This window comes from Colius striatus, chromosome 6 (genome assembly GCF_028858725.1).
Source record: "Colius striatus isolate bColStr4 chromosome 6, bColStr4.1.hap1, whole genome shotgun sequence".
NCBI lineage: Eukaryota > Metazoa > Chordata > Aves > Coliiformes > Coliidae > Colius > Colius striatus.
The window spans coordinates 34,688,452-34,715,724 of record NC_084764.1 but is presented as its reverse complement, the minus strand read 5'-3'; the positions used below and the strand labels follow the sequence as shown (position 1 = coordinate 34,715,724).

The following is a 27,273-nucleotide window of genomic DNA, read 5'->3' as shown; positions in this document are numbered from 1 at the left end:
TCCCGGCACGCTAGTGGCTGCCCAGTCCACCTCTCCCCTTGAAATCCCACCCCAGCCCTACGGACCCTGTGTGCTATGGGGGAGTGAAGGTGGGAGCCAGACAATCCATCACCTGCTGAGAGCCCCACTGCAGGGAGATCCGGGCTGGCCCCCTCCCTGCCCGGCTGATGGAGATTGATCGGCATCGCAGGGATGGTGCTGGCAGATTAATTAGCGATAGACAGCCTTCAGCTTCGTGTCCCACTGCTCCTCACTCCAGTCTAAGATGGGAATGCTATTGATTTCCTAAGTCCCTCCTTCCTTCTCTCCTGTAATCCTTTTGCTGGTGGGGATCTCAGCAGCAAATTCTGCGTCAGACGTGTGTTTGTGCAGACACGGGTGTAAACACAAAGCGGTGGAGGGTGAAGAAACCGCTGTTGCCCAAAGCAAGTGAAGTTTAGGTTATTTGTCATCAAGGTAGCATTAGAAAGAAGAAAAAATTTAGTTGTTAAAAGGGAAGCAGCAGCCCCTGCATCCCAGGTAGGATTCCCAGCCCTCTGTGCCCAGTGTCCTGGCCAGGAGCTCTGCAGTCCCCAGAAAGCACACTGCCTGGGCCCTGCTCCCAGCTGCCACCTCTACCTTTGTGTCACCATCACCCACAGCTTCCTCACATGGGCAGTTCACAAAACAAAACACTGCAGAATTGCCATGGGGAAATGCAGAGGTTCAGATGTTTTGTCCTGGTTTGTGATGAGGATTTTCCCTTCCCCAAGATAACTCCAGAACGTTGCACCTGATTCATCCCCCCAGCCCCCAGTGCTGTTACCCCAATCCTTTCCTCCATCCTGCCAGGGAACAGGGGAGCTGGGGGCTCCTGTGCTCTCCACCCTTCCTCTGCTTTTGACTTCTGGTCCCTTGTGGCCCTCGTGACATCTTCGCATCTTCTCTTTCCCCATAATCTTATTTCTCAAGGATCAACTCAGCGATGCCACGCAGCAGACACAGACCATGAAGCAAAGGAGGTGCCTGGGATGGAGGCTGCTGAGAGATGTGGGAGCGGGTCCCAAACCACAAGCTACCTCCAACCCTTGTGTCACACCCCAGTTCCCACAGTTCTCTGACCAGTTTAACAGAACTGCAGTGGTGTGGTGATCTTTTTTTTGGGGGGTGACACACCACAGGCAACTCAAACAGCATCACTCACCACCCCACTTCTCTCCTGTCGGTATCTGCTGGTGATGGTTGATAACAGTCTTAGTTATTACTAGGAATCACCAAAATGATGCAACAGCACTTACACGGAGTCTCAACAACTTTCCTTTATCTCAGCCCAGCGGTGCCTTCCACATCCCCCAGAGCAGAAACAGAGGTTCCTGCAGCAAGAGCTGGGGCTGCTTTCAAAAGCTGAGGCTCCTAGCAAGAGGCAGGTGAGGAAAGCAAGAGCCAGCTTAGAACAAGATGGCTTTTAACTTGTAATCGCTGATCATAGCAACATCACACAAATGAATGTCGAAGCTGGGTCAGGTAATTATTACAGGTTGGTGGCTGCAGAGCTCTCAGGGCAGCAACTGGGCTGACAACTGTAAATAATGCCCAGGCAGAGCACAGGGATGCTCACCTCTGGCTGAGATGAGAGCAAAGCTGTAAGCTGCCACGCCAAGGAGAAAACCCCTAAATGTTTATGACTGAGGGCTGCTTCCAAATGCACTGGCTGCCTTCCTCTTTGTGGGGCTTTTCCCTCTTTCTGCTTATTGACATGATCAGCATATCACTAACGGCAGAAAGGGCGTCATAGAGCTGTCAGAGTGAAAAATGGCCACGGGAAACGAGGTAGGGCACGCAAGGAATGATGGCTTTTCTTCGGCAGAAGGGCAACAAGAGGAATGAGAGCAGGGAAAAAAATGACCAACTCTGAGCAGACGCTGAAAGGGAGCAAATGAGGGACTCTGAGCAGAGTCCAGGGGAAGGCACGGTGTCAGTGATTGATATGAGGCCAGCAGGAGCCTGGAGAAGCAGAAAGGGAAGTATAAAGCACCCCCTGCATGGAATAGGAGAGAGAAACAATCAGAAAGTCCTCTTCTTATCACTTGTCCCTCCTTATCAGGCTGAGAAATGGTGGTGCCTTCCTCTGTGTCTCAGCTCTTAGGCTTCTCTCCCTTCTGAATACCAATGTGGGGGCTTGAAATCATACCTGCTTGGGGATTCTGGGAAGGACTGAGCCCCTCAGTGCCCCTGCCCAGAGTTATGCCTGGAAGAGTTGGGCCTTTTGGGGCTCAGGCTGATAAATCCCACCTGAACCTCTCCAGGACCTGACAAACAGCACTTTAGGAGCGGTGCTCTGCTCCCACAGGGTCCCGCTTCCCATCTCCACAACACCGCAGCTCAGGCTCAGCACTCACCCCTGGCCCCACAGAGGGACAGGCTCAGCATGCAGCCACTGCCACCACATCCCTTTCATCTGCCCAGCACTCAGACAAACAGTGTAGCTCAGCCACAAACAGCTCCTCAAGAAGTGAGCAGGTAGCCCTGTGTCAGGGCATACAGTCCCCAAGTAGGGGACAGACAGACATTTCCATGCATATGTGCCTTGGCTATCTCTTCTTCTTATGAGGAAGGGCTGTGAGACCTGGGGCTGTTCAGCCTGGAGAAGAGAAGGCTGAGGGGGAACTTCATCAGCACTTACAAGTGTTTAAAAGCTGCATGGCAAAAGGATGGGGCAACGCTTTTTTTCTGTAATGTCCAGTGACAAGACAAGGGCTAACAGACACAGGCTGGAACACAAGAAGTACCACTGGCACACAAGGAAGAACTATTTCCCTGTTGAGGTGAGGGAGCCCTGGCTCAGGCTGCCCAGGGAGGGTGTGGAGGCTCCTTCTCGAGAGGTTTCCAAAGCCCCCAATGGACACATTCCTGTGCCTCCGATGGAGAGGAACCTGCTTTAGCAGAGGAGTTGGATTAGATGATCTCTGGGCCCTTCCAACCTCCACCGTTCTGTGATTCTCTGATTCTGTGACTTCAGATGAATACGTTGACTTCTGGGGTAGGAGGACCCACATCGGCCCCCTGCAATCTGGATGTGCACGTCCAGGCAGGCAGAGCAGGGCACACCAGTGACTGTCCCTTGTTGTCCAGGCACTGCAGAGATTATCCCCACCAGTGGGGACTGACACATGCTGTGTCAGGGCTCTGAAGGCACTTCATAGCCCTGATGAGCCTCCCTGGGGGCTCTGCCACGCCTCTGCCTAAGCCCTTGGAGCTCCAGCTTAAGCTTGACCCCAGACTAGCCAGACTCTCATAGTGGCCTGTCAGCACCCAGCCCTTGCTCTCCCACAGTTACTGGGAGGTTGCTGTGAACCTGCCTCAGTTTCCTCACTTTTGCTACCAAGCCCCTCTGTGTCACACCACGGCTCAGCTGCTGAGCATCAGGATCCCCACGTCACTCTCCTCACACCCTTAGTGAGTGTCTGTTTATGGTGACAAGGGCTCATTCTTTCCTTTGGGCTAGGGCCCAGTGTCCCACATAGAGGACTGGAAGCCATCGCTCTTTAGACCCCTCTCAGCTCCAGTTTCAAACCCTAAGCTGGACCCTCTGCCTCTAGGCTCCCACATTCACGGCTTCCCTCCCACAGGACACGGCTGTGGGAGGCACAGTGCAACTGCACCAAGGGGCAGCCCCAAACGCCTGCACAGAGAGAGGGAAGGGAGAGAAACTACACACACATTCCAAGTCATTTTCCCACTGGGTGAAAAGGAACTGCTGTGCTGTACTGCAAGTTGCCAGGATATTTCGGAGACCTTAGACGACCTTTGAAGCAGAGCCAGGGTGACAAGCCCAGCCTTGGGACACATGCTGGGCTCCCTCCCCGCTGTCCCATGGGGAAGCAGCACTCCACGGGGGAGTCCCAGGCTCAGGGACTCCTGAGAGCCTGTGTAGCAAGGCAGTTGCCTTCTTGTTGTGGTTAATAGGAAGCCATATGACTGTTAATCTGCTGCATTAATAAATGCATGTGGTACATGTGGTTGTTCCAACAATTACCCCTACGGCCTCATGACCCAGACCCTCGGCAGATCACCTGCCTGTGCCATCAGAGAGGCAACTGCAGTGGAGTCCCCTCAAGCCTGTGCCACACTCATCCTCTGCAAAACGCTCAAATACTCTCATGTTGGACTCGGAACTCCATCCAGCCTCAGGGCAGCTGAGCCTCTCTCACTGACTCCCCCGAAAAGCCCAACAGGAGAGCGGCTGCAAACCACCCTGCGGCCGCCGACCTCGCGGGACTCCCACAGACGGACACCACCAGGCCTCCTCCTGCCGGCAGCGAGGCCCCGCACGGCCAAGCTGCGGTCCTGCGGACACGGCCGGGCGGCGGGCTCGAGGGTCGCCGCCATCTTGGGGGGCACCCTCGGGGCTGGGGCAGGCTGCCCGGGAAGGAAGCCGGCGGCAATGGGGACGTACCCCGGTGCCAGCCGAGGCTGCGGGAAACCACGGCGGGGCAGCCGGGGCAGTTGCGAGGGCAGATCCGCGCTCCGGCACCAACCCGCAGCCCCCCGCCTCAGCCCTGAGCATCGACCCCCGCAACGCCGCCGGCGGGAACGGGGGCGGGAGGGGGGCGGAGCCGGGGCAGACGGGCAGGCGACGGAGCCAATCACAAGGCGCATCCCGCCTCCCCCGCGGCGGCGGGCCAATGGCGAGGCGCGGGGCGGGGCGCAGCGGCGGCGGGCGGGCGGCAGTCGGAGCGGGGAGCTGCGGTGCCGTGCGGTGCGGGTGGCTCCTCTGGCTCTGCCGCGGCCGCCGCCGCTCCGCCGCCTTCCCTCCCTTATGGAAGAGATGGAAGAGGAGCTGAAATGCCCGGTGTGCGGCTCCTTTTACCGGGAGCCCATCATCCTGCCCTGCTCCCACAACCTGTGCCAGGCGTGCGCCCGCAACATCCTGGTGCAGACGCCGGAGTCGGAATCGCCGCAGAGCCGCCGCGCCTCGGGCTCGGCCGTCTCCGACTATGACTACCTGGACCTGGACAAGATGAGCCTGTACAGCGAGGCGGACAGCGGCTACGGTTCTTACGGCGGCTTCGCCAGCGCTCCCACCACCCCTTGCCAGAAGTCCCCGAACGGCGTCCGCGTCTTCCCGCCGGCCGCCCCGCCGCCTCCCGCCGCCCTGGCGCCGCCGCCGCCGCCGCGCAACGCCTGCCTCACCTGCCCGCAGTGCCACCGCAGCCTGGTGCTGGACGAGCGCGGGCTGCGGGGCTTCCCCCGCAACCGCCTGCTGGAAGGGGTCATCGACCGCTACCAGCAAGGCCGGGCGGCGGCCCTGCGCTGCCAGCTCTGCGAGAAGGCGCCCAAGGAAGCGGCCGTCATGTGCGAACAGTGCGATGTCTTCTACTGCGATCCGTGCCGCCTGCGGTGCCACCCGCCGCGGGGACCGCTGGCCAAGCACCGCCTGGTCCCGCCGGCCCAGGGCCGCGTCAGCCGCCGCCTCAGCCCCCGCAAGATCTCCACCTGCACCGACCACGAGCTGGAGAACCACAGCATGTACTGCGTGCAGTGCAAGAGCCCCGTCTGCTACCAGTGCCTGGAGGAGGGCAAGCACTCCAGCCACGAAGTCAAGGCGCTGGGTGCCATGTGGAAGCTCCATAAGGTGAGACCCGCATTCGGGGGAAGGCTGTGGCGAGTCACTCGTCCAGCACAGTGTCCTGCACGCAGCTGGCAGGGTGGGAGCGTCGCCACCCACCCCCACCTGCGCCTGGGCTGCATTTTGCACCCTTGCTTGTGAGTTGTCACGCTGGGCAGGGTGGGAGCATCGCCACCCGCCCGCACCCACACCGGGGCTCCTCCCTTAGCTTGGGAGGAGAGTTGCTCCTGTGGCGTGGGGAGGCTGCCATGGGGCAGGTGGTGCTCCCCGTGGGTCCTCAAGTCGTGGCGGCTGGCCCCCGTGAGCCAAGGCTGTGCCGGAGGAGCTGGCGGGGCCTGCGGGTGGCGACCTGGGGTGGATTGGCGCAGGGACACCCGCGCTGCGGAGCCGGGCGAGCGACGGGCAGCGAGGCTTTTGGCTGGAGGGAGGCGTGAAATGCGCCGTGCGGGCGGCCGGGGCCGCGGCGCGGGGTGCTGAGGAAAGGCGGCTGCCTCCTGCACACCGAGTCACTGGGAGGAGGCGGGACCGCAGCGCAGTAGCTGAGCCTTTCGCTGAATACTGATCAGCTCCTCGGCAGCGTACTCACTCCCAAACGCGTCCTCGCTGGAGGAGAGAGTCCCAGCGCTTGAGGCACGGAGGCAGCTGTCATTAGCTTCAGGCTAACTCCATCCGCCCCGCTGCCTCCCTCCTTGTGCCACTGACCTCCTCACCGAAGGAACTGGGGCAGAAGTGAATGGGACGTGGGCAGACAGGGCACAAGGGGATGGGCATTGAAATAATTATCCCCTGCTCCAGCAGGCAGGAGCAGGTGAGGAGACTTGTGGCAAGATGCTGGGGAGGTGTGTGACCCACGTTTCGAAAGGGGCTTTCTAGGAACGTCACGTTTTGTGGTCCGTGTTGTGCTCTGTGGGGACGCATGGTGGCACATGGCTCTGTGTTGGGTCAGCGAGTGAGTGCAGGGACTGGCCGTCATGTGTCATGACACCTCTTGAGAGGACTGGGAGAAGAGCGGCAACCACTTTATGTTGCAGTGTGAGGTAAAAGGGTACAGTGATGCCTGTTGCTGCTGGAAAAGGTTTGCCCTGCCCCCTTTTTGAAGGAGCAGGAGCAATTCCCTAGCTTTCCCGTGCTCTTATAAAGCCCACGTGCTAGAGCAGTTTTGGTGCTTCATGCCCCTGTCCTTACACGTGGGGTACAGTCATTGCTCCTAGCAGGTGCTGGGCTGCTAGGGTGCCCCGTGGCACAGGTAACTGCTGTTGTGCTTGCATGAGCATGGAGGCTCTTCTTCACTGGCATGTGAGAATGGCAGGAGCTGTCGGATGCTGTGAGCATCTTACTCCTCTTGTCTGTTACAAAATCCAGGAAGAGCAGCCTCTTCTCCAGAGTCTGGTCCTCCTGGCTCAGCTCTTGGTGGGGGATGAACCCATTTGGTCTGTGCTGACACAGAGCAGGAGCAGAGCTGGAACCATCCCTCAATGTTCTCCAAAACAGGAGAAATCTAATGAGTATCAAGCCTTTTCATAAGGTTTTAGCTTCCCCTTCCTGCTTCGATGCAGGTACAGCAAGGCATGCACTTAGGTACATACATGAGCACCTTGAACAACTTGAAGTAGTCACATACTTCAGGTTCAGTCCTTGTGTTCTTGATTAGGACAGCTCATTCTTGCTTGAATGCTTAGCTATTCTTCCAAAGCACCTTTGAATAGGGGAGAGCTTTAGCAATGCAGTATTTCATAGGTGTAGCTAACAGGCAGGCAACTGTAACATGGTTTGAAATGATCATTTTCATGCAATTCTCTAAAAGTCTGGAAATCAGAGAGTGAAGTCACACCTGCCTGGAGTGTGCCTGCGTTTCTGCAGGTAGCCAAAATGGCTTTTGGAGTACCATAACACAGGGAGTTGGTGCTGTTTGCTCATGTTTGCTGTTAGGGGAGGGAAAAGAGCCTGAGTCACTTGCAGCAGTGTGGTTGAATTGAAGGAAGGATTTCAGAAGCACTGCTGCAGATGCCAAGGGGAATCTGAATCAAGGGGAGAGGCTACTGACATTGCGGGCTTCATCCTGGTTGGGGCTGACCATTAGCAGACAAACCACTTGTGGATTTGAGAAGTGAACCTCTTGCAAAAGCATCTGGGTGTCACTTTTTGAGGGGCCAGGCTTCTGGTAGCAAGGCAAACGCAGGAAGGATAACTCTCCCTTTTTGCCTGGTCTCTTTGCTGTGGTGAGTGGTTGCAATGAGTACCTGCAGGTCCTAGGGAAGGAGAGAGCTGTCAGCTTTTGACTTCTCCATGATTACACCTGTCAATGCAAAATACTCTTTGGGATACATTTGTGCTCTTTGTTTCTGACCCCAAGAGGCTGTGATTCTCCTTGCAGTCTGTGGTGACCCCAGAGTGCCTTGATGAGCTGTTGTTCTGGAAAGCAGCATTCACGCGTCAGTAGGTGATTGCTGGGCCCCAGGCAATGGCTGCTAAGTACAGCAGGGCTTCGCTGGGGAAAGGACACCAAAGGGCTTTTTACAGACCTCTTTGGGAACTGCCCCAATTCCTGCTTTCCTCTGACAGAGCACTGATTGTGTGGCTCTCGCAGATAATCTGTGCTGAGGCACAATCAAGCATAATTCAGAGAGTTAGGACACAGATCGTGGGAAATCCACTTCCTTCCGATCTTCCTTTCAGGACAGCAGTTGGGAGAGGGGCAGATATTCAGAGACACATAGAGCAAAGTGTTTGGGGTTTTTTTTTAATCTGAGTTGCCCCAGTTTTGTTCATATATTGCAGCTGCCTGGATTTTATCCTGACGAGCTGGAGTGCTGCTTGGCATGTCAAAAGCAGAAACACAAGATGGAGCTGAATCATTTATTCTTTGTGCATTCAAGTCCTCCTTGCCTTTGCTGGGAAATGTGTGGTGAGTGTAGGCTCAGCAGCTTGCTAACTGTTTTTTAAAGGTAGATAGATACATACATACATATACAAACAGCCTGGAAAGGACCTCCAGGGTCAGGCAACCCGGTCTGAAATCCCATCCATCAGCTAATCAAGCTCTGGCTTAAAAACATTTCACCCTTTCCAGTGCACATTGGAAAGGCCTCCTAGAAGCTCATGGTTTCTGGTAGTAGCTTTTAAGCAGGTTTGAAAGCTTTCTGGGTAGGCAGTGGAGAGACAGGGATGTAGGTGGTTATCCCTGCCCATCTATTGTAGGGTGTTGGGTTATTGCCCAGCGCTGTTGTACCTGGTTGTCCTCTGCAGAGTCTCTGATACTTCTCACTCTGTAGCTGGACATACTCCCTGGCAAGGGTCATGCCTTATGTCTTTGAGATCAGTATCCTGACTGGAGCAAACATTAACCTGGATTTACTGTAGAAGGGAAGAGGCTGAAGAGGTTTGGTGGTCTCACAGCGAATGTTGGTGCAAGCTTCTTCTCTCTTTTTTGGGCAATTGAGCAAGAAACTTCCCTCTGCTTTGGGTTGGGATCATGGGTTTCCTTTACAGGGGCTCATGGGGCTTTGCCTCTCTTCTCCACAAACGTTTCTTTCATGTTCCTTTCGCCTTAAACCAAGACATTGAGGTGGGACCACTGTCTGCTTTGCTTTGACACTGAAAAGAGAGCAGCTTGGGCGGCCAGTTCCCTGTGTAGTGAAGCAGAAATAGATCTTGACTTCAGTGGAAGGTGCTCTCAGTTATATTTTGACGTGGGATTTAACTGCTCAGGATGGGATTGCCCAGGCTGAAGGCACAAACTGCCATCAGATTGCAAACACCTGAGGCATCTGCAGACTGCAGTAGAGACCAACCCTGTGCACTGACATTGCTCTGTTGAATCAGCTGTAATGACTAATTGGCAGAGGTATTATCAAAACCCCAGCTCATCCAGACTGCCACTAGCACAGATGGGATGAGGGATTCTTCTTTTAAGAATCAAAGATTTCTGTGCACTAGGCATGACTTTGTTCTGGTTGGCTTGAATGTCAGGGGTGGAATAGGGGCTTGAAAACACAGCTAGTTCCTCTTAGCTTCTGCCTAGGGACAGCGAGTATCAGAGCCAAGACAGGGACCAGCAGAGAGCATTGTTCATTAGCTCACTTGGCTGAGCCTTCCTAGTAGCTGCTAGAGAAACTTCTGTGGAGAGTCATTTTCGTGAGGCCTTGTGACTGTGCAGCCGTTGGGCCCGTGGGAAGCCCTGCAGCCCAGGGTGCCCGGAGAGGTATCCAGGGAGTTGCTGTAGGACAGACGTCAGTTTACATTTCCAAAGAAAAATACTTGCTGCTAAAACCAGAAGCAGGGATGATCTTTGGTCTTTTCCTGCTGCAGGCAGTGTTCCTTCCCAAGCCTCGGTTCAATGGCCTCCCAAATCTCACTGCCATCTGCAGCAGCAGGGTCTCGCCTGTCCTTCTCTGGCAATGCCCAACAGCCTTCCCTGTCACTCCATTTTTTCTGTGGCCAAAACCTGAGAGTAGCAAACAGACTGAGATGCTTCGAAGTTAGAATAAGCAAAGAAATGACACTGAAGTCCATGGATTTACACCAGCTTGTGTCTGCCCAGGATCCAGAGATGCTGCTGCCTTCTCGTATTCAGTTATTTCCAAACCAACTTTCTGTCAGGTGGCTCTTTCCTCTGCACTTCATGCAGTTAAGGACCAACCACGGATCTCATGTTAATCAAAGGTGGTGCAGTACAGCAAGTTCTACGAGGCATTCTTGGAGCCTGTGTGGCACTTGATGCCAGGAGATCTCCTCTTAGTTATCTATGAATGGAAATGGGCCCAGGGCCATCTTGGAGCAAGTGTAAATCACTGCAGCTTCATCAGATCCAGCAGGAAGGCCAAAAATACACCAACCAGACAGGGCAAGGCTGCCTTGCACTATCTGTGTTCAGCCTCTCCAAAGCCTTTCGAAGCATCTCAACATGCAGACTGGTGTCTGGCAGGATCTGTCTTCATCCAGAAGGTTCCTGCACTCTGTAATTATCAATCCTTTTCTATTCTCCCCACACAGTTGTATCAGGTCATTTTTTTTCTTCTCTTGGCTGCTTTATGAATGAAGGATCCTGCAGCCTTGGTATTTCTGGCTGCGTTTACTGTGGTGCAGGGGAGAAACATCATAGCTGAGATGGGAGAAAAATTAGCCCACAGACTAGCCTTGTCTCTCTTTTGTGGGAATTTCAGCAGGTAGCAGTTTGTCTCCCAGAGATTCTTCTGTCACCACATCCATAGCTTAAAAAAAAACCCAGGAAAATCATCAAGCAGAGCAAACACTGCAGCTGGTATTAAGTAAATGACATGAGGGTGAGAGAAAAGCAGTGCTGTTTGTTTACCAGGTTTCACAAGATGCACTGGGGATGCTGACAGCAGTGCAGGGTGGATCTTTGTGCGGAGCACGTTCTCAAGAGTCTTATGGGGTTGCTCTCTGTTGCTTATTCCCACTCTTCTAAAGAGACCACCACCCAAAACTTCATGGTTTTAGAGGGAAGACTTTGCTTGGTGTTACTTTCCAGAAGCTGTTGGTATATGACCACAAAAATCCCATTGGGGATTCTTGCAGTGTACTTCATAGAGTTCCAACATGTGCTGTTTGGAGATGTTTTTCCTTTTCTTTCCTGAGGTTTGAAGGAATTTTCTGCAGCCCTTGATTAACTTGTGTGGTTCACAGCCATATTCATTTAAAGCAGAGTGCTTTTGAATTGCATGTGCTCTTCCCAGCTGTATCAAAGCATAATTAAAAAACAACCCCAAACCAACAGTTGAATCACTGCAACTCCCCAATTCTCAAAGCAGCTCTTCTGACAGCCTTGGTGCCCGCTTTGTTTGTTCTTGGGATGAGATGTTCTGTGTGGCTGTGGTGCACGTTTTACCTGTTAAATTGGCTTATAAATAAGCCAGCTCATTCCCTGTTCATTCAGATCTTCCTACCGGGAAGAATTGGATAAATACCTATTTAGAGCAAGTGTGTAAGCCAAAGAGAGCTCCTGGTATAAATCTCTGGTGACCTTAGCTCAGGTGGTGTCCTAGAAGGACCTGCAAAGGCTGATGTGGCAGAAGCCCAGTTACTGCAAAGAGCAAAGCAATGGTACTAAAGCTCTCAGGATGAAAGTTTCCAGGTTTCTTTTGGACAATTCAAGCTGTAATTGAAAAGCCTGTGAAAACAGGATGGATGGTTTGGTATCCTGGTGCTCTGGGACTGCTGTTGAGGGGTGGCATATTGAATGAGGCATCAGAGGGAAATCATGAGAGGGAAAGGTATTCTAATGAGGAGATAGATGTATGTATACAGAAATTGGGCCTAACTCTCACCATACCAGGGGCACCTCCCTGGTGAATGCAAGGAGTAAACATGTTTGTAATGCAACAGAGACCAGAGCTGAGAACAGCATGTCAAAGCTTTCCTGTTCAAAGGAAAGTGTTGACAGTTTGAACTAACAGGCATTTTGCCTTCAGAAATGGGTGCAGCTTTTGGGGACAGCCTGACCTGGAGCTGACTGGAAGAGCTCGATGGAGGCTCAACTCTTCTGCTAAGAGCAGAGTCTCTGTCTGAGATCTTGACGTTTTTATGAGCCAGCACCTGGCTGTAGCAACAGGCAAGAGAAAGTGAGATCCTTGGTTCTGGGGGGTGATGCCAAACCACAGCACAGCGTGGACTAGGTTTTGGGTTACCTTTTTTGCATTTGATTGTCCATTAAATTCCCTGTGTTCCAGAAATACTGGGGTATTATTAGGTGCACACTCAGTGCTGTAGCACAGAAGGGATTCTAACAGTGGAAGGGACCTAACAGTGGAAGGATTTCCCATCAGTGTTAATTACCCCTTCCCCTATACTAACCTTATATTGGTTGATAGATTTGAAAATGATGGAAACAGGATGTTAATAAGGCATGCAGTTGGTTGCCTGAAGTGCTGTGGGCTGGAGCCGGGGCTGGATCCCCAGCTGATGTGAATGAGCAGGGCTCTGCTGAAGCAGAGGCAGCAACACTGAGCTATTTGAGTGGAAGATGGTGTTTGCAGCTTGGTTTGCCTCATGTGGAGATCCCAGCCTGGCTGCCCACACTGGGGCTGATGCTCTAGGCTTAGAGAAGAGGTGTAATACCTAAACAAATATCAGTTATTTGCTTGCAGCCTGGAACCGTGGCCTGTCTTTCAATCAGTGATCCCTTTTTCTTCTTTTCTGGGGGTCAGACCCTTGTGTTTAGTTCCATTTTTCCCCATTGCCCTGGCTGGCCTGTCTGGACTTGTGCTGTCAGTTCCCTTCTTGTGGTGCCCTGTGGCAGGATTATTTCATGTGTGTGAATTAGCAAGGGCTTATGGCTGTGCTGTTAGCTGGAGGGTGCATAATGCATCCATAGCATTGCTTGTTTAAGCCTTTGCTGTGGAACTGCAGCTGCTTTCCACCTGCAGCTCTCAGGGTCTTCTCTGATGAAATCCCTCTGTCCTCCGAGATAACCAATGTTCCTCGATTCAAGAGGCATTAATTCACTCATTCTTTTAACTTCACCACTTCCCTCCTCCCTGCACTTCACCTCTTGACCTTTGCAGGCATGATCAACGACTCTGTGATGAAAAGAATTGCTGCTTCTGGCCCCACAATCACTATATTGACTGCCCAGTGTCTCTGGGGCTTTGCTGTGCCAGTGGACTTTCTGCTTGGGAAAGACCTTTCTGTCTGTAAAGGCAGACTCGAAAGTCTGGTTTTGACTCCAGGGTGTTGTTAGGAAAGCATACCTTTTCAAACAGGTTGCTCTAATTGTATGCCATGATCTGTCTTTTGGAGTATGTAAAGCTGGGAGGAGGGGGTAGTCATGTCAAGCTTTGAAGTGGATTGTTTCTTACAAGGTGTGTTTATTGATTTCAAGACACAGACGTACTGCTTTGGGGTCAGAGCTGGTGTTACTTTGCCCCCTACTCCTGGCAGAGCCAGGCTGTGTTAGCCAAAGCACCCTGTGATTCAGCCTGAAGCAGGGGAGGAGTGGGAAGATGCTACAAGTGTAGCTCAGGCTGTTTACACTGCAGTGAGGAAGGGAGCTACGGCAGCATTTCCCCAGGGATGCTGGAAAAAGAAGAGGTGTGCTCATGGCTGTGACTGAGGATAAGTTCTGCATGCTATGGATTTGCCTCATACTCCTGAGCAAATAATTCTGTTCTTTGCCCTGCCTCGCTCTGCCCTAGCTTGTCCAAAGCTGCCTCTTAGAAATGCATGTTTAGCCCAGCTCCCTGCCTCCAGCCCAGCAACACAAATTCATGACCATGCTCCAGGTGGGGATGTGCTGAGAGCTTCCAACAATGCAGAGGGGTAACTGTGTCAGGGTTGGGCGAAATCCCATCAAGGGCAGAATGAGAGCATCAGCTTCCCTCCCTGGGAAAGCACTTCCAGACATGCTCAGGCTTAAATTGAAGTCACAGAGATTTAGTGGCATGACTGAAATGCTTTCTTGAGTTGAGGCATCTCAAGTGGTAAACCCGCAGGAGCCCTCAGTGTGCAAACGGCGTCGGATTAACTGTGTGTTGGGTGAGAGCCGGTGGCAGCCCTTGGCTCGGGGACAGATGCCACTGGTGCCCTGGAACACAGCACTCTTTCTTTGGCTCAGCACAAGGTAGAAATGTCAAACAAGCTTCTACGTTCATGGCAAAGCTGCTGAAGTCTCTAGTCGTGTTGTCTGAAGATGCAGTCAGAATGCCTCTGCATGTCCCGGAATTGGTGCTCCTTTGTAGTTCAGTTGGTGCTCCTTTGTAGTTCAGTTGACTGCCTCTGTCTTTCTTTTTAGGAGGATCTTTTTTACACTGAAAGGGCTGTTAAGTGCTGGAACAGACTGCCCAGGGAGGTGGGGGTGTCCCCATCCCTGGAGCTATTGCAAAGCCATGGAGCTGAGGTGCTGAGGGCCATGGGTTAGTGGTGGGCTGGGCAGGGTGAGGGGAGGGCTTGGACTCGAGGAGTTTAGAGAGCTTTTCCAACCAAAATGATTCTGTGATTTCTTAGGCCATTTTTAATCCAGCCAGCTCTTTGTGAGGGACTTTTCTAGGAGGAGCAGCAGTAGTGGTTCAAGTTGCACTGTTCCATAAAGCCCACTCAGCTCTGCAGCTTAGATGTGGCTGATGTTGTCCTGTATCCATCCTGTAGCAACATTTCTTCCATCTTGACATTGAATTCTGTGGGATTGAGGACCTGAGGGCATCTGCTTAGGTCTGTGCCACCACCAGCCCACAGCTCAGTGAATCACAGCAAGCGCACAGACACAGTTTCTCACCTATGAGATGATTTCTCACCTCCCCCAGAACACAGCAGTTAAAATTTGTTACTGGCTAAAAAAAAATCAATCCTGTAACCACAAACAGTTGTGGTTTTGTGTCAAATTTTGCCCTCTAGCTGCTCGGCAGGATGGAGGGGAGCTGAGCACTGCACCTCCCCCTCTGCTCTCCTAATGACAGATGACAGCCCAGATCAAAGGGCAAGAAGGTTATTTGATCGTATTGACTATGTGTGTCGTGCTGTGGCTCTGGAGCTACCAAGCAGATGACCCAGCAGTCGATCCATCTGTGACTTGGACAATGTTTGGGCTCTCTATTGATTTCCCACCGTGGCGCCAGGTTGTCAGATGGCGAAGAACACACTGAGCAGCTTTGAGGAGGATCCTTCCTCCGTTTCTGGCTGGCAGGTGACTTAACCATGTCTCTGGGCAGACCCTGCCAAGTTGCAAGCTGACCACCTGCCTGCTGCAGTGGGTATCTGGCTCGTGTTGCCGTGCTCCAAGTATTTGCTTTAGGTAGAGGTGCCAGATGTGGTTGGTTGGCCTGATGCACAATCCCTTGCCGAGCTGTCAGTGGTTAGTAGGTGGCAGAGGAAGGCCACCACACTGCTCTGCTGCTGAGATGCCTCATGGTTGTGTGAAGCCTGGAGGAAAGCATCTGTTGCAGGGAAGAAAGGGGAGAGGAGGGCAGGGAGAAGAGGTAGGATCCCACCCCATGCTCTTTGCTGCATTCTCTTTTCCCATGTCCAGGCACAGTAGAGTGCTATTTAGTAGGGCTCAGTCTGACTCCTTTCCTCACTGTTCTCAGGAGTCTGGGTCTATGCCTCCTTCCCCTAGTGATGGAGGGAGTGTAAGGAGCTCTGCCTGATGAGCCTGAGGCCTCATTTGGTCACTCTTTGTGATTGAGCTAGAGCCATTTTATGATTCAAGTGAGTCACCTGGTTCCAGGTGAGAACCAGTGCAGGTGGATTTTGTTTTGAAACAACTCTATTTGTGCTTGAGCAAAACATATTTTCAAGGAATCCCAGCATGGTGGGAAGGGTCCTGCAGAGCTCATCCAGCCCAACCCCCTACTAAAGCAGATTCCCCTCGATCAGGGGGCACAGGAACGTGTCCAGGTGGGTTTGGAAACCACCTGAGAAGGAGCCTCCACACCCTCCCTGTGCAGCCTGGGCCAGGGCTCCCTCACCTCAACAACAAATATGTTTTAACTCATGTTCAAGTGGAACTCTCTTTCAGCTTGTGCCCATTACCCCTTGTCCTATCACTGGGCACAACACAAAAAAGGCTGGCCCCATCCTCCTGTCAACTACCTTTTAGGTACTTGTAAGTGTTAATGAGATTCCCCCTCAGCCCTCTCTTCTCCAGGCTGTACAGCCCCATGTCCTGCAGCCTTTCCTCCTCACAGAGATGCTCCAGTCCCCCCTCCAGCCTCTCTCCAGCAGTTCCCTGTCTTTCTTGAGCTGAGGAGCTCAGAACTGGACACAAATTTAGTTCAGTTATAGGGCTGTTCTTGGTGCATAGAGAGCATGAGCATGGTGCAGTTCAGCAGGAAGAGGCAAGTTACATCTCCTTGGTGATACCCTGAAAGCTACATGAGTAGATTGTGATGGGAAAAATGTCCAAGCTGGTGGAGCTGTCTGTGTTGTGCTTTAGCTGGCTTTTAGCCCGTGCCTCACAGGTTTGATTTCAGGGTCTTGTAGCTGCCTAAGTGCTGGTAGCTGCAAGGTCAGTCTTCACCTGAGACTGGGCACTGTTGGGAAGTGAAGTCTGGCTGTGCTCAGGATCTCAGAAAGCACTGGAAGTGGTGAGATCAGATTTGTAAGAAAGTGCTCTTTACCCCAGGTTCCTTCTCTGTTTTGCACCCGAGTAAATCAACAGAGATTCATTGACTTCAACGTCTTCCTCCCTGAGCATGATCCTTTCCCTGTGACTCCTCTAGAGATGAGAGGAATAGACAGCCACCTCAGACACTACTGTGACCTGAGGGAGTACCTCCTGCAATTACATGATGTTTCTTCTGTGGAGTAGGATGAGTGGGACACCTTTATGGAGCCATTTCAGTTCCTGGGGTCATTTGCAGCTCAGCAGAGGCAGCATCAGGAGAATGAGGGTGCGCAAGGTCATCGGTGGCAATTAGCACAGATCGTCTTTCTGCAGGAGCACATGCTCTCAGCATTTGGCATCTCAGTTTGTCTTGTGATGCATCAAAAGGAAAGTTAGGGGAATAATTTATGTCATGACTGCAGCAGGCTGTGTATGGAAGGATAAAAGCCCTTCCTGCCATATGCCTCAGATCTGGCTTCAGTAAAGCTGTGAATCATTACAGTTGTCATGAGTCATGTCAGGCCTGAGAGCTTTGGGGTTTACAAACCAGCCTGTGGCCTCAGAGAGATCTGGGAGGGAGGGACAGACTTTTTAGCAGTGCCTGTAGCAATCGGACAAGGAGCAGTGGTGCTTTTTTTTTTACAGTGAGGATGGTGAGGTCCTGGCACAGGCTGCCCACAGAGGCTGTGGCTGCCCCGTCCCTGGAAGTGTTCAAGGGCCGGTTGGATAAAGCTTGGAGCAACCTGGTCTGGTGGAAAGTGTCCCTGCTCATTGCATGGCCTTTTAAGGTCCTTTCCAACCCAAACCATTCTGTGTTTCTATGATTGTAGAATGGTTGAGCAGTTTTATGCCAGATGGATCTGGAATGGCAACATGTGCAGAAGTTAACAGCTAATGCCTTGTGTAGATTATGCCATTGACCACAGTGATTTGTCTCCTCTCCTTTCTTTTCTTATGATGAGAGCTGACAGAAACCCAATGATTGACCTACATACTCTTGCAAACTGGAGGGTTTGATGGTTGCCCAGCTCCAGACACACGTTGTGACCAGCGCTCGGATCCAAACCGCTGCAGTGGTCCACCCCACCACCCAATGAAGTCCATGTGCCAGGAGCACACGTCTGAGGGATTCATCATCCCAGCCCTGCCAGGGCTCTTTGGGGTTTTACTGGTGGCAATTCCCTTCTGCAGAAAGCAATCAAATGAGAGAGAAGGTGCTAGCCCGGAAACAGATGAGTTGAGCTTCCATCTAAAACCATTTTATGAATCTAATCAAGAGGCTGGGATTGGAGGGGTGAGATACAGGAGTTTTTCCTCACCCAGCATGTGGACTGGTGGTTTCCAGCAGAGATCACCAAGGCTATTTGAAGGGTGCCAGGCAGTGTGATTTATTCAAAGTTGTATTCAGGTAGGCCACGGAACAGTTTCCTTCTGGTGAATGTGGTTTCCAGAACCAAAAACATTGAAGTAGAGTCTGTATTTACACAGTCACCAGTGGGTAATCCATTCCAGAAGAGCTGACATCACAGCAGGATTCCTGAACCCAGGGAAACAGCCACTTGCCTTGTATGTGCTCCAAAATAGGTTTGATTTAAATCAAATGTAAGGAAGCTTAGAGGACCGATGTCCTGTGTGTTCAAGGTGTGTGCTGCAGCATCGCATTTGGGGGAGCTGTGCTCGTTTACACTGCGTGAGACTCCACTATAATATACCACCTATTAATAAATGTGCTTCCCAGGGATCCAGAGCAGAGTGATGTGCCTACTGACCATCTCTGTGAAGTGCTTTTAACCTCGGCAAAATGTTTACTAAATCAATATTACAGTGCTGTCATTTTGTTTAAATGGACGACAGTTTCACGTGGTTTGGGGTCTCCAAGTTGATTTGCAGTTCCAGTTTGAAGGCGCCAAGAGATCTCTGAATGCAAGTAATGTCACAAACGTGTGTGGAGTGTGTAATTCGAGGTCAGATTCTGCCTCTTTCATTTGTGCAGAGTGGTCCCTGCTCTCAGGAATAACCATGGTAGCTTGAAGTGATTTATTCCTTCCGCCTGAGGTTGGTGGGATTTGACTCTGAAAATGTATGTGCCGTTGTTAGGTAATTTATGTAACAGTTTATGTAACAACTTACCACATCCCCAGTTCTGCCTGTGCATAAATACATTCATCTACCTCTTTGTTACTGAGAGTATTTTAAAAGGCAGATAGCTTCAAGGGCTGCACAGCTCTGCAATAAAGCACTGGGATTTGTTCCGAGACAGAGTTGATATGGAGATGATTATTTTTAACATATGTGTTCAGAGTGGCAAGTAATACAGTCCATAATTCAATACTAGTAACATCCCTGGCCCTGGACAAGGGATGTGGAGATGATAGGATATGAATGTGGCAGGCAGAGGAGGAGTGGATGGTGGGGAGAAGGGTCTTTTATTCCACTGAGAAGCATTTTGGCCCCAGCTCTGCACACCCCTCCTCTGAAGGGCTTGTCCTGTGGCACACAGATATCTCTTTGGTGGCTTTACCCCAGTGATGGCTCCAGAGCCCATGATGCTCTTTGCTCCTGGTACTGCATTTTGCTGCTGCTTTGCTGAGAGCCTTGTGAACCCACTTTCTGTGCTTGAGAGAAGGGATGACAGGCCTGGGCAAGCTTTGCTTAATAAGCTGAGTTTCCCTTCTGTAGTCAAAATTGGTTGTAAGTTTAAATAGAAACATGTTTAAGTAAGTCAGTAAGTCAAAATCTTCAAGGATCAAAGCTGCAAGCCAAAGGAACAGGCTGTGGCCCTCACCTCCTTGCCTTTCAATGTACCACTGGAAAAAGCCCAAACTTCACATTGTAGCGTTATATGAGAAACGCTGGTCTTCTGTAACATTTATGTTCAGAGACTTTGTCCTTTATTCCTTCTAAGATGTCCTGAGAAGCCATCACAGCCCTTTGCTAGTGCTTTGAAGCCAGCAGTGCTAGAGGTGAAGGCAAGCAGACATGCTGCTCTGTGAGGATTTTAGGGGGTAGAGACAGGCTGGAGAGCATGGAGTGGCTGTGGGACAAACCCAGGCTCCTCCTAACCATATGGATTGTGGAACTGAGAGGTCAAGGCAGGGACACTGAAGCTGACTGCCTGGGAGCTAATTAGGAGTCGGGGCTAATGAGCTCAGGCAGAGCACTAGGCTAATCTCACTAGAGTAGGTCTGTTGTTCATACATCTCTAGGGGGTGAACATGTTCAGACACCCATGGGAGCCCCAGCACCACATTAACATACCTGATTAAACCAATTTCTGCCAGAGCACCTTGAAGCACTGTCATGCTAGGTGAAGTCCCTGTGCTAGATGTAGAGGATGCTGCTCAGGGCCCCCTTCTCCTGAGCAGATACTCTTTGCTTACAGATGAGGCCTTTCCTGCATCAAACCAGAAGTAAGTAGCAGGAGGAGTGAAACCCACCTGACATTTGCTTCTCCTGTTGGTCCTCCACATAGCCCAGCAGCAGGGATAGCAAAGAGCATTTTAAGAAGCTGCTTCCAGCCCCTGCCAGCATGTGGTGGTGTGTTTGCTTTCCACACCCAGGTGATCCTCTCCCACTCTCGTTAATGTTTGTTGGAGTTCATGAAGAGCTAGAGATTGGAATAACAGAGATCTTGAGATGCTGTGGACCATTACTGCAAACTGGCCAGCTCAACGTTGGGCTTGAAGCTAAGCTGATAAATATTAGCAAAGCAGCCATCTCCCCAGGGGTCTCAAACCCTCGGCAGGCATGCTGCTGGAGACTTCTTTTTCCCATAAGCTAAACCAATGTCTTAAGCAAACCACTTCAATGGAAAGAGTAGGGCTTTTGCTCACTGCCAGATGAGAGGGGTCTCAACTGCCTGTCAAATACAGACTGCACAAAGTCTCCCGAGACTTTTTCTTAAAGGAAGAAGGATTTTGCCATAGAAGAGATGAAATTTTATCACTTGCAACTGTGTTTGTGCTTCTGTGGCATAAAAGGGCTTTTGTGTGTATAAATACTGCACAGCCTTGTCTGAGATTGGAGATACCTCCTGCTAATCTCAGCTGCTGCTCTTTACAAGGTACCTTACAACTTAAGATGATCATTTGATGTGCCTTCTGTGAACTCAACCTGTCTCTCATTTCCCCTCCTGCCCCATCTCTGCTTACATATTTAAATTAGGATGCCTTCTCCTTTACCTTGATAACTCTCAAGCTAAATTTGGGTTTCATTACCACAGCTAGCAACAGCAGCAAGTCAGAGCCCAAGGTGTGGATGCACATCCCATGTCTTCCTTGCTGATTTACCTTGGGGTACACAGAGAAGCAGGTCAGCACTCAGGTGAGTGACGCAGCCTGAAGGCCAGTGACCCCAGGAGGCCCAGTTTGGAGGTGACACAGCATCTTCCATACTGCATCCCTCCTGCCCTGCCTGTGACTGGGATACCAGCTTGGAATTGGCCCTTCCCCTTGGAGCCCATGGCTTCCTTTGACTGTCACAGCCCAAGGAGACAGCACCATCAGTCTGTGTCACTCCTGACCGTCATTTTGCTCTCACAAGCTGCTTGATATTCTCAGGCCTTTCTGCATTTCCCACATTAATGGTGGATGTCAGGAGGTTGAGGCATCACTTTTTTGTGTTGTATCTAGTGACAGGTCCAGGGGCAATGGAAAGAAGCTGAAACAAAAAAAGTTCCACTTAAACATAAGGAAAAACTATTTTACAGTTGAGATGAGGAGCCCTGGCCCAGGCTGCCCAGGGAGGGTGTGGAGGCTCCTTCTCAGGAGGTTTCCAAACCCGCCTGGACACGTTCCTGTGCCCCCTGATGGAGGGGAACCTGCTTTAGCAGGGGGTTGGGCTGGATGAGGTCTAAAAGTCCCGCCACCATTCTATGAGTTTATGATTACTTCCCTGGCCTCCTAGAAGCTCCTTTCCTACAAAGTGAGTGGAGGAGGAGAGAGGCAGCTCTTATCTTGAGGCCCCATTCCTCAGCATCATTTTCTTCTCTGCAGGTTCTCTGATTTTTAAGCTTCTCAGCACATCAGTTACCTCATTCCCGTGTGTGTCTATAAGGGTTTAAACAAGTTCTCATTCCACATTAAACCTGTTTGTATTTTAGTAGCAGAATGAGGGAGCTGCAAAGTGGTCACAGCCACTGCTTAAGATAAAGGACTGATGTCTGTTGGGGCAGAGCGAGCACAGAAGCAAGTGTGAGGCTTATCTGGATTTTTAAGATGTCCTTGTCAGCTGAAGGAAACTGTACATGGTGAGCACATAACCAGTCTTGTGCAGTAACATGGTTGTTGGTCTTCCCTGAGGCTTCACTTCCCTCTCTTGCTGTCACCCTGATTTTCCTGCCCTCTCCAGATTCCCCCACTCCTCTATCCTGTCTCTGCCAGGCTCCCTCTCTCCCAGTTTCTCTGGTGGTCGTTGCCCCTTCTCACCCCAGCTGAAAGGTACCTGTCAGTGTGCAGGGGAGCTGGATCCATGCTGCAGAAGCACAGCTCTCTCTTGCACACCTCAGGTTTTTTCTCATTTTGCTATTTTCCAATCCTCCTTTTTCATTTCATGCTGGTTGGAGGAGGTTGCTATGTGAGTCTTCCCATGTTCTTCTTGGCTGGAGCTCTCATCTATTTCTCATCCACTTTTATGGCCTGAAAAACACCTTAGAGATGTTTAGATTCCCACTCCTAATGCCTCATTTGCTGATCCAGGGATATTTCCTCCTTCACACGGTGTGATTTTGTTGCTTTTGACTGCTGTGAGCTCCCTGGCTTGGCTTTCCATCCACCTGGCTCTGCTTGGATCCCAGCCACACATCTGAAGTCCGTACAGAAGCCAAGTCTCTTGAGGCCCTCCAGAGCACGAGGTTGGCAAGGCTTGGGTCAACTGTGTGTGTATCTCCTTTTCTCCTTAGGCTGGTTTTTCTTTGAGATCTTGGGAGCACTTCTTTCTTTCCTCTAAAAAAAACCCCCAAACTGTTACTGAAATAAATGTGAATGATTCCCCCCTCCCAGTCCATCCCAATACTTCCTGGATTCTTCACTTCTTCATAAATAATGATGAATGATTCAGTGAGGCCATTAACTGCTCTCCTGGTGACACTGAGATGTATTGCTCAGCCCCAGCGATTCGGAGATCCTTCAGTTCTGGGTCTGGAGCCCCCTCTCCTCCTCGCTCTCTGTAGACACACAGACAAGTTCTTCATTACTTCCTAATTAGCCACACGTCCTTTCTTATTAAAGAATGAGTTTTTAAAAGGCACTCATTATCTCAGCTCTTCCAGAATTATTGATTTATTCTTCCACCTTTATTATTAATGGGCCTACAATCTTCTCATCATCCATCCAGTTCATTTGCTTAGCCCTCCCTGTAAGGGCTCTCAGCCTTGCCTACGCCCTTCGTAATCTCACACTGCCTTCAAGTGCTTTTGTCAGGCTCTGCCTCTCTGGTATATCTTCCATGAAAACCTCAGTGTGGGCTCTCAAGAGGCCACTTCAAGCATGCCTTCTTTGCTCAAGGGAGTGGGGTTTGCAAAGGGCTGGTTCCTGGAGAGCGTTGGGAGAGATGGAAGTTGAAATCTTCAGAGATTTTAGATCCCTGCACTTGCTGAATTCATGCTGCTCTGCCCTTCACTCTGGCCACCACTTTGGCAGGCTACTTACTGGAGGACTTGGTATGAAACCATTTCCACCAGCTGGTTCTTCCTCCTTGCCATTTGCTCTGCCACATCACCCTGCTTCCAAAAGGGATTATAGGCCTGCAAGCCAACGAGTGAGACCAGAGGGCTGGATCTTCTGCCTCTCATTACCTCTTTGTTGCTCCTGAGCAAACAGGACAGCCACAGAGCTGCTGTTTTGCCATGGCATCCTCTGTAGAGACCTGGGAACCTCGGGGTGATGATTTCTATGTCTTGGTGCCAGAGTTGCTTCCTGCTCGGCATCTCCAGAGGTAAAAAAGTATGGTGTGTCCCAAGGGATTGAGTTGATGGACTCTGGAGCAAAGTGCTGTAGCCACTGGAACATGTCCTGAGCTTACTGGAGAAATGCTGACCAGTCTGGCCTTGCTGCTGGGAGCAAATGGCTTCTAGCGAGCCTGAGGATTGCCAAGCTTGTTTGCCTCAGGCCATCATCTCTGGCACCTAGACAGAGGAAGACAAGGGGCCTGTGAAATGCCTCCTGTGCACAGACAGGATAGGGATAGACTGTCTAACACATACATGGTCTGCTCCCTGTCTGAAGCAGGACTTTTGGTTATTTTTAGTCGAGGAATGAGATGCTTTTCCCATCTCTGTCCTTCCCCATAAGTCCTGTTGCCTCCATGTTTGGAAGACTGTAATCTAGATTGGCCTTCTGAGTGTCTGCAGCACCAAATACAATCTGATTACAGTCACAGTTTGGGAGTAATCCCCAATCCAACCCTTTCCAGCTTAGATCCAGATGTAGGGGCTCAGACTCCAGTGCCTGGAGGAAGGAGTTAACAAAGGAGAAAGGCTGGATTCACTGAGGTTTTTCCTGCATTGGAGGTGAGGTCTGAGCTTCCTTGCTCTGTTCTAAGTGCTTTCCTGGCAGCATCCACCCGAGCATCTCTGCTGCTGCCATGGTGCGTGGTGCCTTCCCAGCTGTCCAGTATCCATGGTGATGGGAAGGATTTCTAAAGTGGTGCTTCAAAGAAAATAAGAAATACTGATCCTTGGACCTGCCCTTTGATCTCTGTTGCACCCACCCCTGCTCTTCTCCCTGAAGGGCAGAAGGAGCCCTCCCTTACAGCAACAGTCTTAGGTTTAAAAGAGCAGGAGTATAGTGCTTACCTGCAGAGCCTTCCCTCTGTCCATAGGGGAAAGAGGAGCTGCTCTTGAAGAAATCAGATACATAGAGGTAGATTTGCCCATGGCTTTGCTCTGCTGAAGAGCCTGGAGCTGCTTTGCCTCCACACTGAAACCTGACTAGGGTAGGTGACTTAGGTGGGAGCAATCTCTGCTCAGGCAGAGATGTCCACAACAGGCAAAAGCTCTTTCTGTAGTAGCAATACAGTTTTGGTCATAGAAAACTTGAGATTGGAAGTGACCCCAGAGAGCTTGGGTCCAGCCTTCTGCCCAGAAGAAGCAGCCATAACTGAAGGAGACAGTTTCTCTAGTAAACTCAGCATGGGGCAAGTTCCTCTGGCCTCTGCTTTTTTAGAGACAAGAAGTAGCAGTGCCAGACCTACAGCTGCCACTCCCTGCAGCTTCCCATAAATGCTTCGGTACTGCCCAAAGCTTCTTGTGTTTCACCTGTGCTGACTGGAGTCTGCAGGAGGCTCGTGGCTGAAAGTAAACAGCCAAAGTGGTGGCCTCCAGAGAGCAGTTTCCCATCATGTTGGAGATGGAGGGAATGAAGCAGAAAGGCCCAATCAATACATATGCATCTTGATTCCATTTCCCTCTCCTCTTCCTGCTGCAGCATGATACCAACAATCTTAGTAAAAGCAGAAAGCATAACATTAGTAATAATTTGCTGATGTTCTGTTGCTAGTGAAGTCTTGTCTGCCAGTGACTGCTAGCAAAGCAGAGATCCTGCAGCGCTGGCACTGCCTGTGCTGAGCAGGCAGTGGTGGCATGGACAGAACAGGTAAGTCAGGTGGGCTTTTTTGGCTGTGCCCTCTGAGTGTCCCTAGGAAAGCTGCTCTGCTGCAAGGGCTCAGGGATGCTGACAGAATGGCTCCTCAGCAGTCACACCTTGCAGCCTGGTGTGTTAAGGTGAAGCCCACTTACTACAGTGTGTTAGGGTGAAGCTGACTTCAGTGACAGGACACTGCCATTTGGAGGGATTGCCTGAGGCTCAGTTCGTTGCTGAGATGTGAAGGAGAGCTCAGGACTGCTGCTGGAAATGCTGAGATCCCTGAAGTGTGTTTCAGTGGTGGGTCTGGGCATCCTTGTTACACAGAACGTCTCGGGAGAGTCGGCGTTTCGCTTCTGTGCTCATCAGGCACTCAGCGTTAAACATGAGCTTTGAAGCACTAGCCAAGAGCAACATTGAGAAAAAAACCCACATTCTCTTAAAACTGTATCAGAGGAGCAGAGAGGAGTTTGCTGTGTATTCTCAGGTTAAGTAAGTAGTGCTGTATTTCCCCAAAGAGATGATAATGTACAATGATTTGTTTGGTCGAGTCCTGTACACAGCATGGTCGATCAAAGACCTCAGAGGAAAGCCCAAGAAGCACTCCAAAAGGATGCTGTCAGCTATCCTGCATGTAGGGGAAGGTCAGCTGGAGGGTAGGGATGGAGGGGGGCACCCAGGCATGAGGCAAACCTTTGTGGTAGCAGGCAGGGAGTGGCTGGGATGGCTGCTGGGCATACACAGAGAGGAGAAGAGGAGGTTGGAGAGGGAGATTGTGATGGTCTTAAAGCCTATAGTAGGCTGCTGCAAGCTTTGTATTTCCATGAATGCAGCAAGAAGTTTGGCACTGAAATTGTAGCCATGGAAAGGTGGTTAAAGGGTAGCTTCTCCCAGAGTGGGCTTTATGGTTGGGAGTTTTGGCATATGGGCAATGACCTGAATAAATGCTAACAGCCCCAAATACCATCTCCTTCAATATGTACTAGCCAGTATCCCATCAGGGAGTATCAGATTGGGAAAGAGACCTGAGGTTGAGAGTGTTTTAATTTGAGAGAATGATGGAAAAGACCAACTGTGAGCTGTAGTCATCAAATCATAGAATGCTTTGGGTTGGAAGGGACCTTTAGAGGTCATCTAGTCCAACCCTTGATGTTGTTTAACTTCAGTACACGGCAGCTTGCTTTTCCACGGGGGCAGATGATTAAGAGCAAGTAGCCAGAAGGAATATTCACAGAAAAGCAAGTTTTGTAGTTTTGTAGGACTTGTCTGTGCCCAAGGTAAGATTTAAGTGGGAGAGGAGATATCTTTTGTTACACTAATTCTGTTGGGAAGGGCAGATAAGTCATAGAATCACAGAATCATTAGGATTGGAAAAGCCCTTTAAGTTTATGGAGTCCAAGCCCTCTCCTCACCCTGCCCAGCCCACCACTAACCCATGGCCCTCAGCACCTCAGCTCCATGGCTTTGCAATAGCTCCAGGGATGGGGACTCCCCCACCTCCCTGGGCAGCCTGGCACAGGGGCTGACAACCCTCTCAGGGAAAAAGCTCTTCCTCAGCTCCAATCTAAACCTGCCCTGGGGCAACTTGAGCCCATTTCCTCTTGTCCTGTCACTTGTATTCGGGGAGCAGAGGCTGACACCGACCCCACCACAACCTCCTGTCAGGGAGGTGCAGAGAGTGCTCCTGTCTCCCCTCAGCCTCCTCTTCTCCAGGCTGAACACCCCCATTCCCTCAGCTGCTCCCCATCACACTTGTGCTCCAGCCCCTTCCCCAGCTCCGCTGCCCGGCTCTGGACACGCTGCAGCCCCTCAGTGTCCCCCTGGCAGTGAGGGGCCCAGAGCTGAGAAGGTTTTAGGTACACCAGCCAATCCTCAGAAGCTGTAGCATGGAGGATTCATTACGAAATGCCAGCAGATGGGTTGGCTGCAAGGCCATGATGCAGCCCTGCTTTGCAGAGGGGCTGGGAGGGGTTAGATGTGCCTCCCCGCCCTTAGAGGGAAGGCCCATGTGTTGGTAGGTAGCCAGAGGG

General features: G+C 51.2%; 1 protein-coding gene across 7 annotated transcripts in view; it reads left to right on the top strand.

Annotated features, from left to right (window-relative positions):
• The first annotated feature begins 4,727 nt into the window (after positions 1–4,727).
• TRIM9 (tripartite motif containing 9) overlaps positions 4,728–27,273 on the top strand; it is a 68,290-nt gene continuing 45,744 nt past the window's right edge. For all 7 annotated transcript variants that reach the window (XM_061997721.1, XM_061997727.1, XM_061997720.1 and 4 more), the window contains exon 1: positions 4,728–5,614. In XM_061997721.1, the coding sequence (XP_061853705.1) occupies positions 4,799–5,614 (816 nt within the window). In that variant the 5' untranslated portion in view covers positions 4,728–4,798. The remainder of the gene's footprint in view (positions 5,615–27,273) is intronic.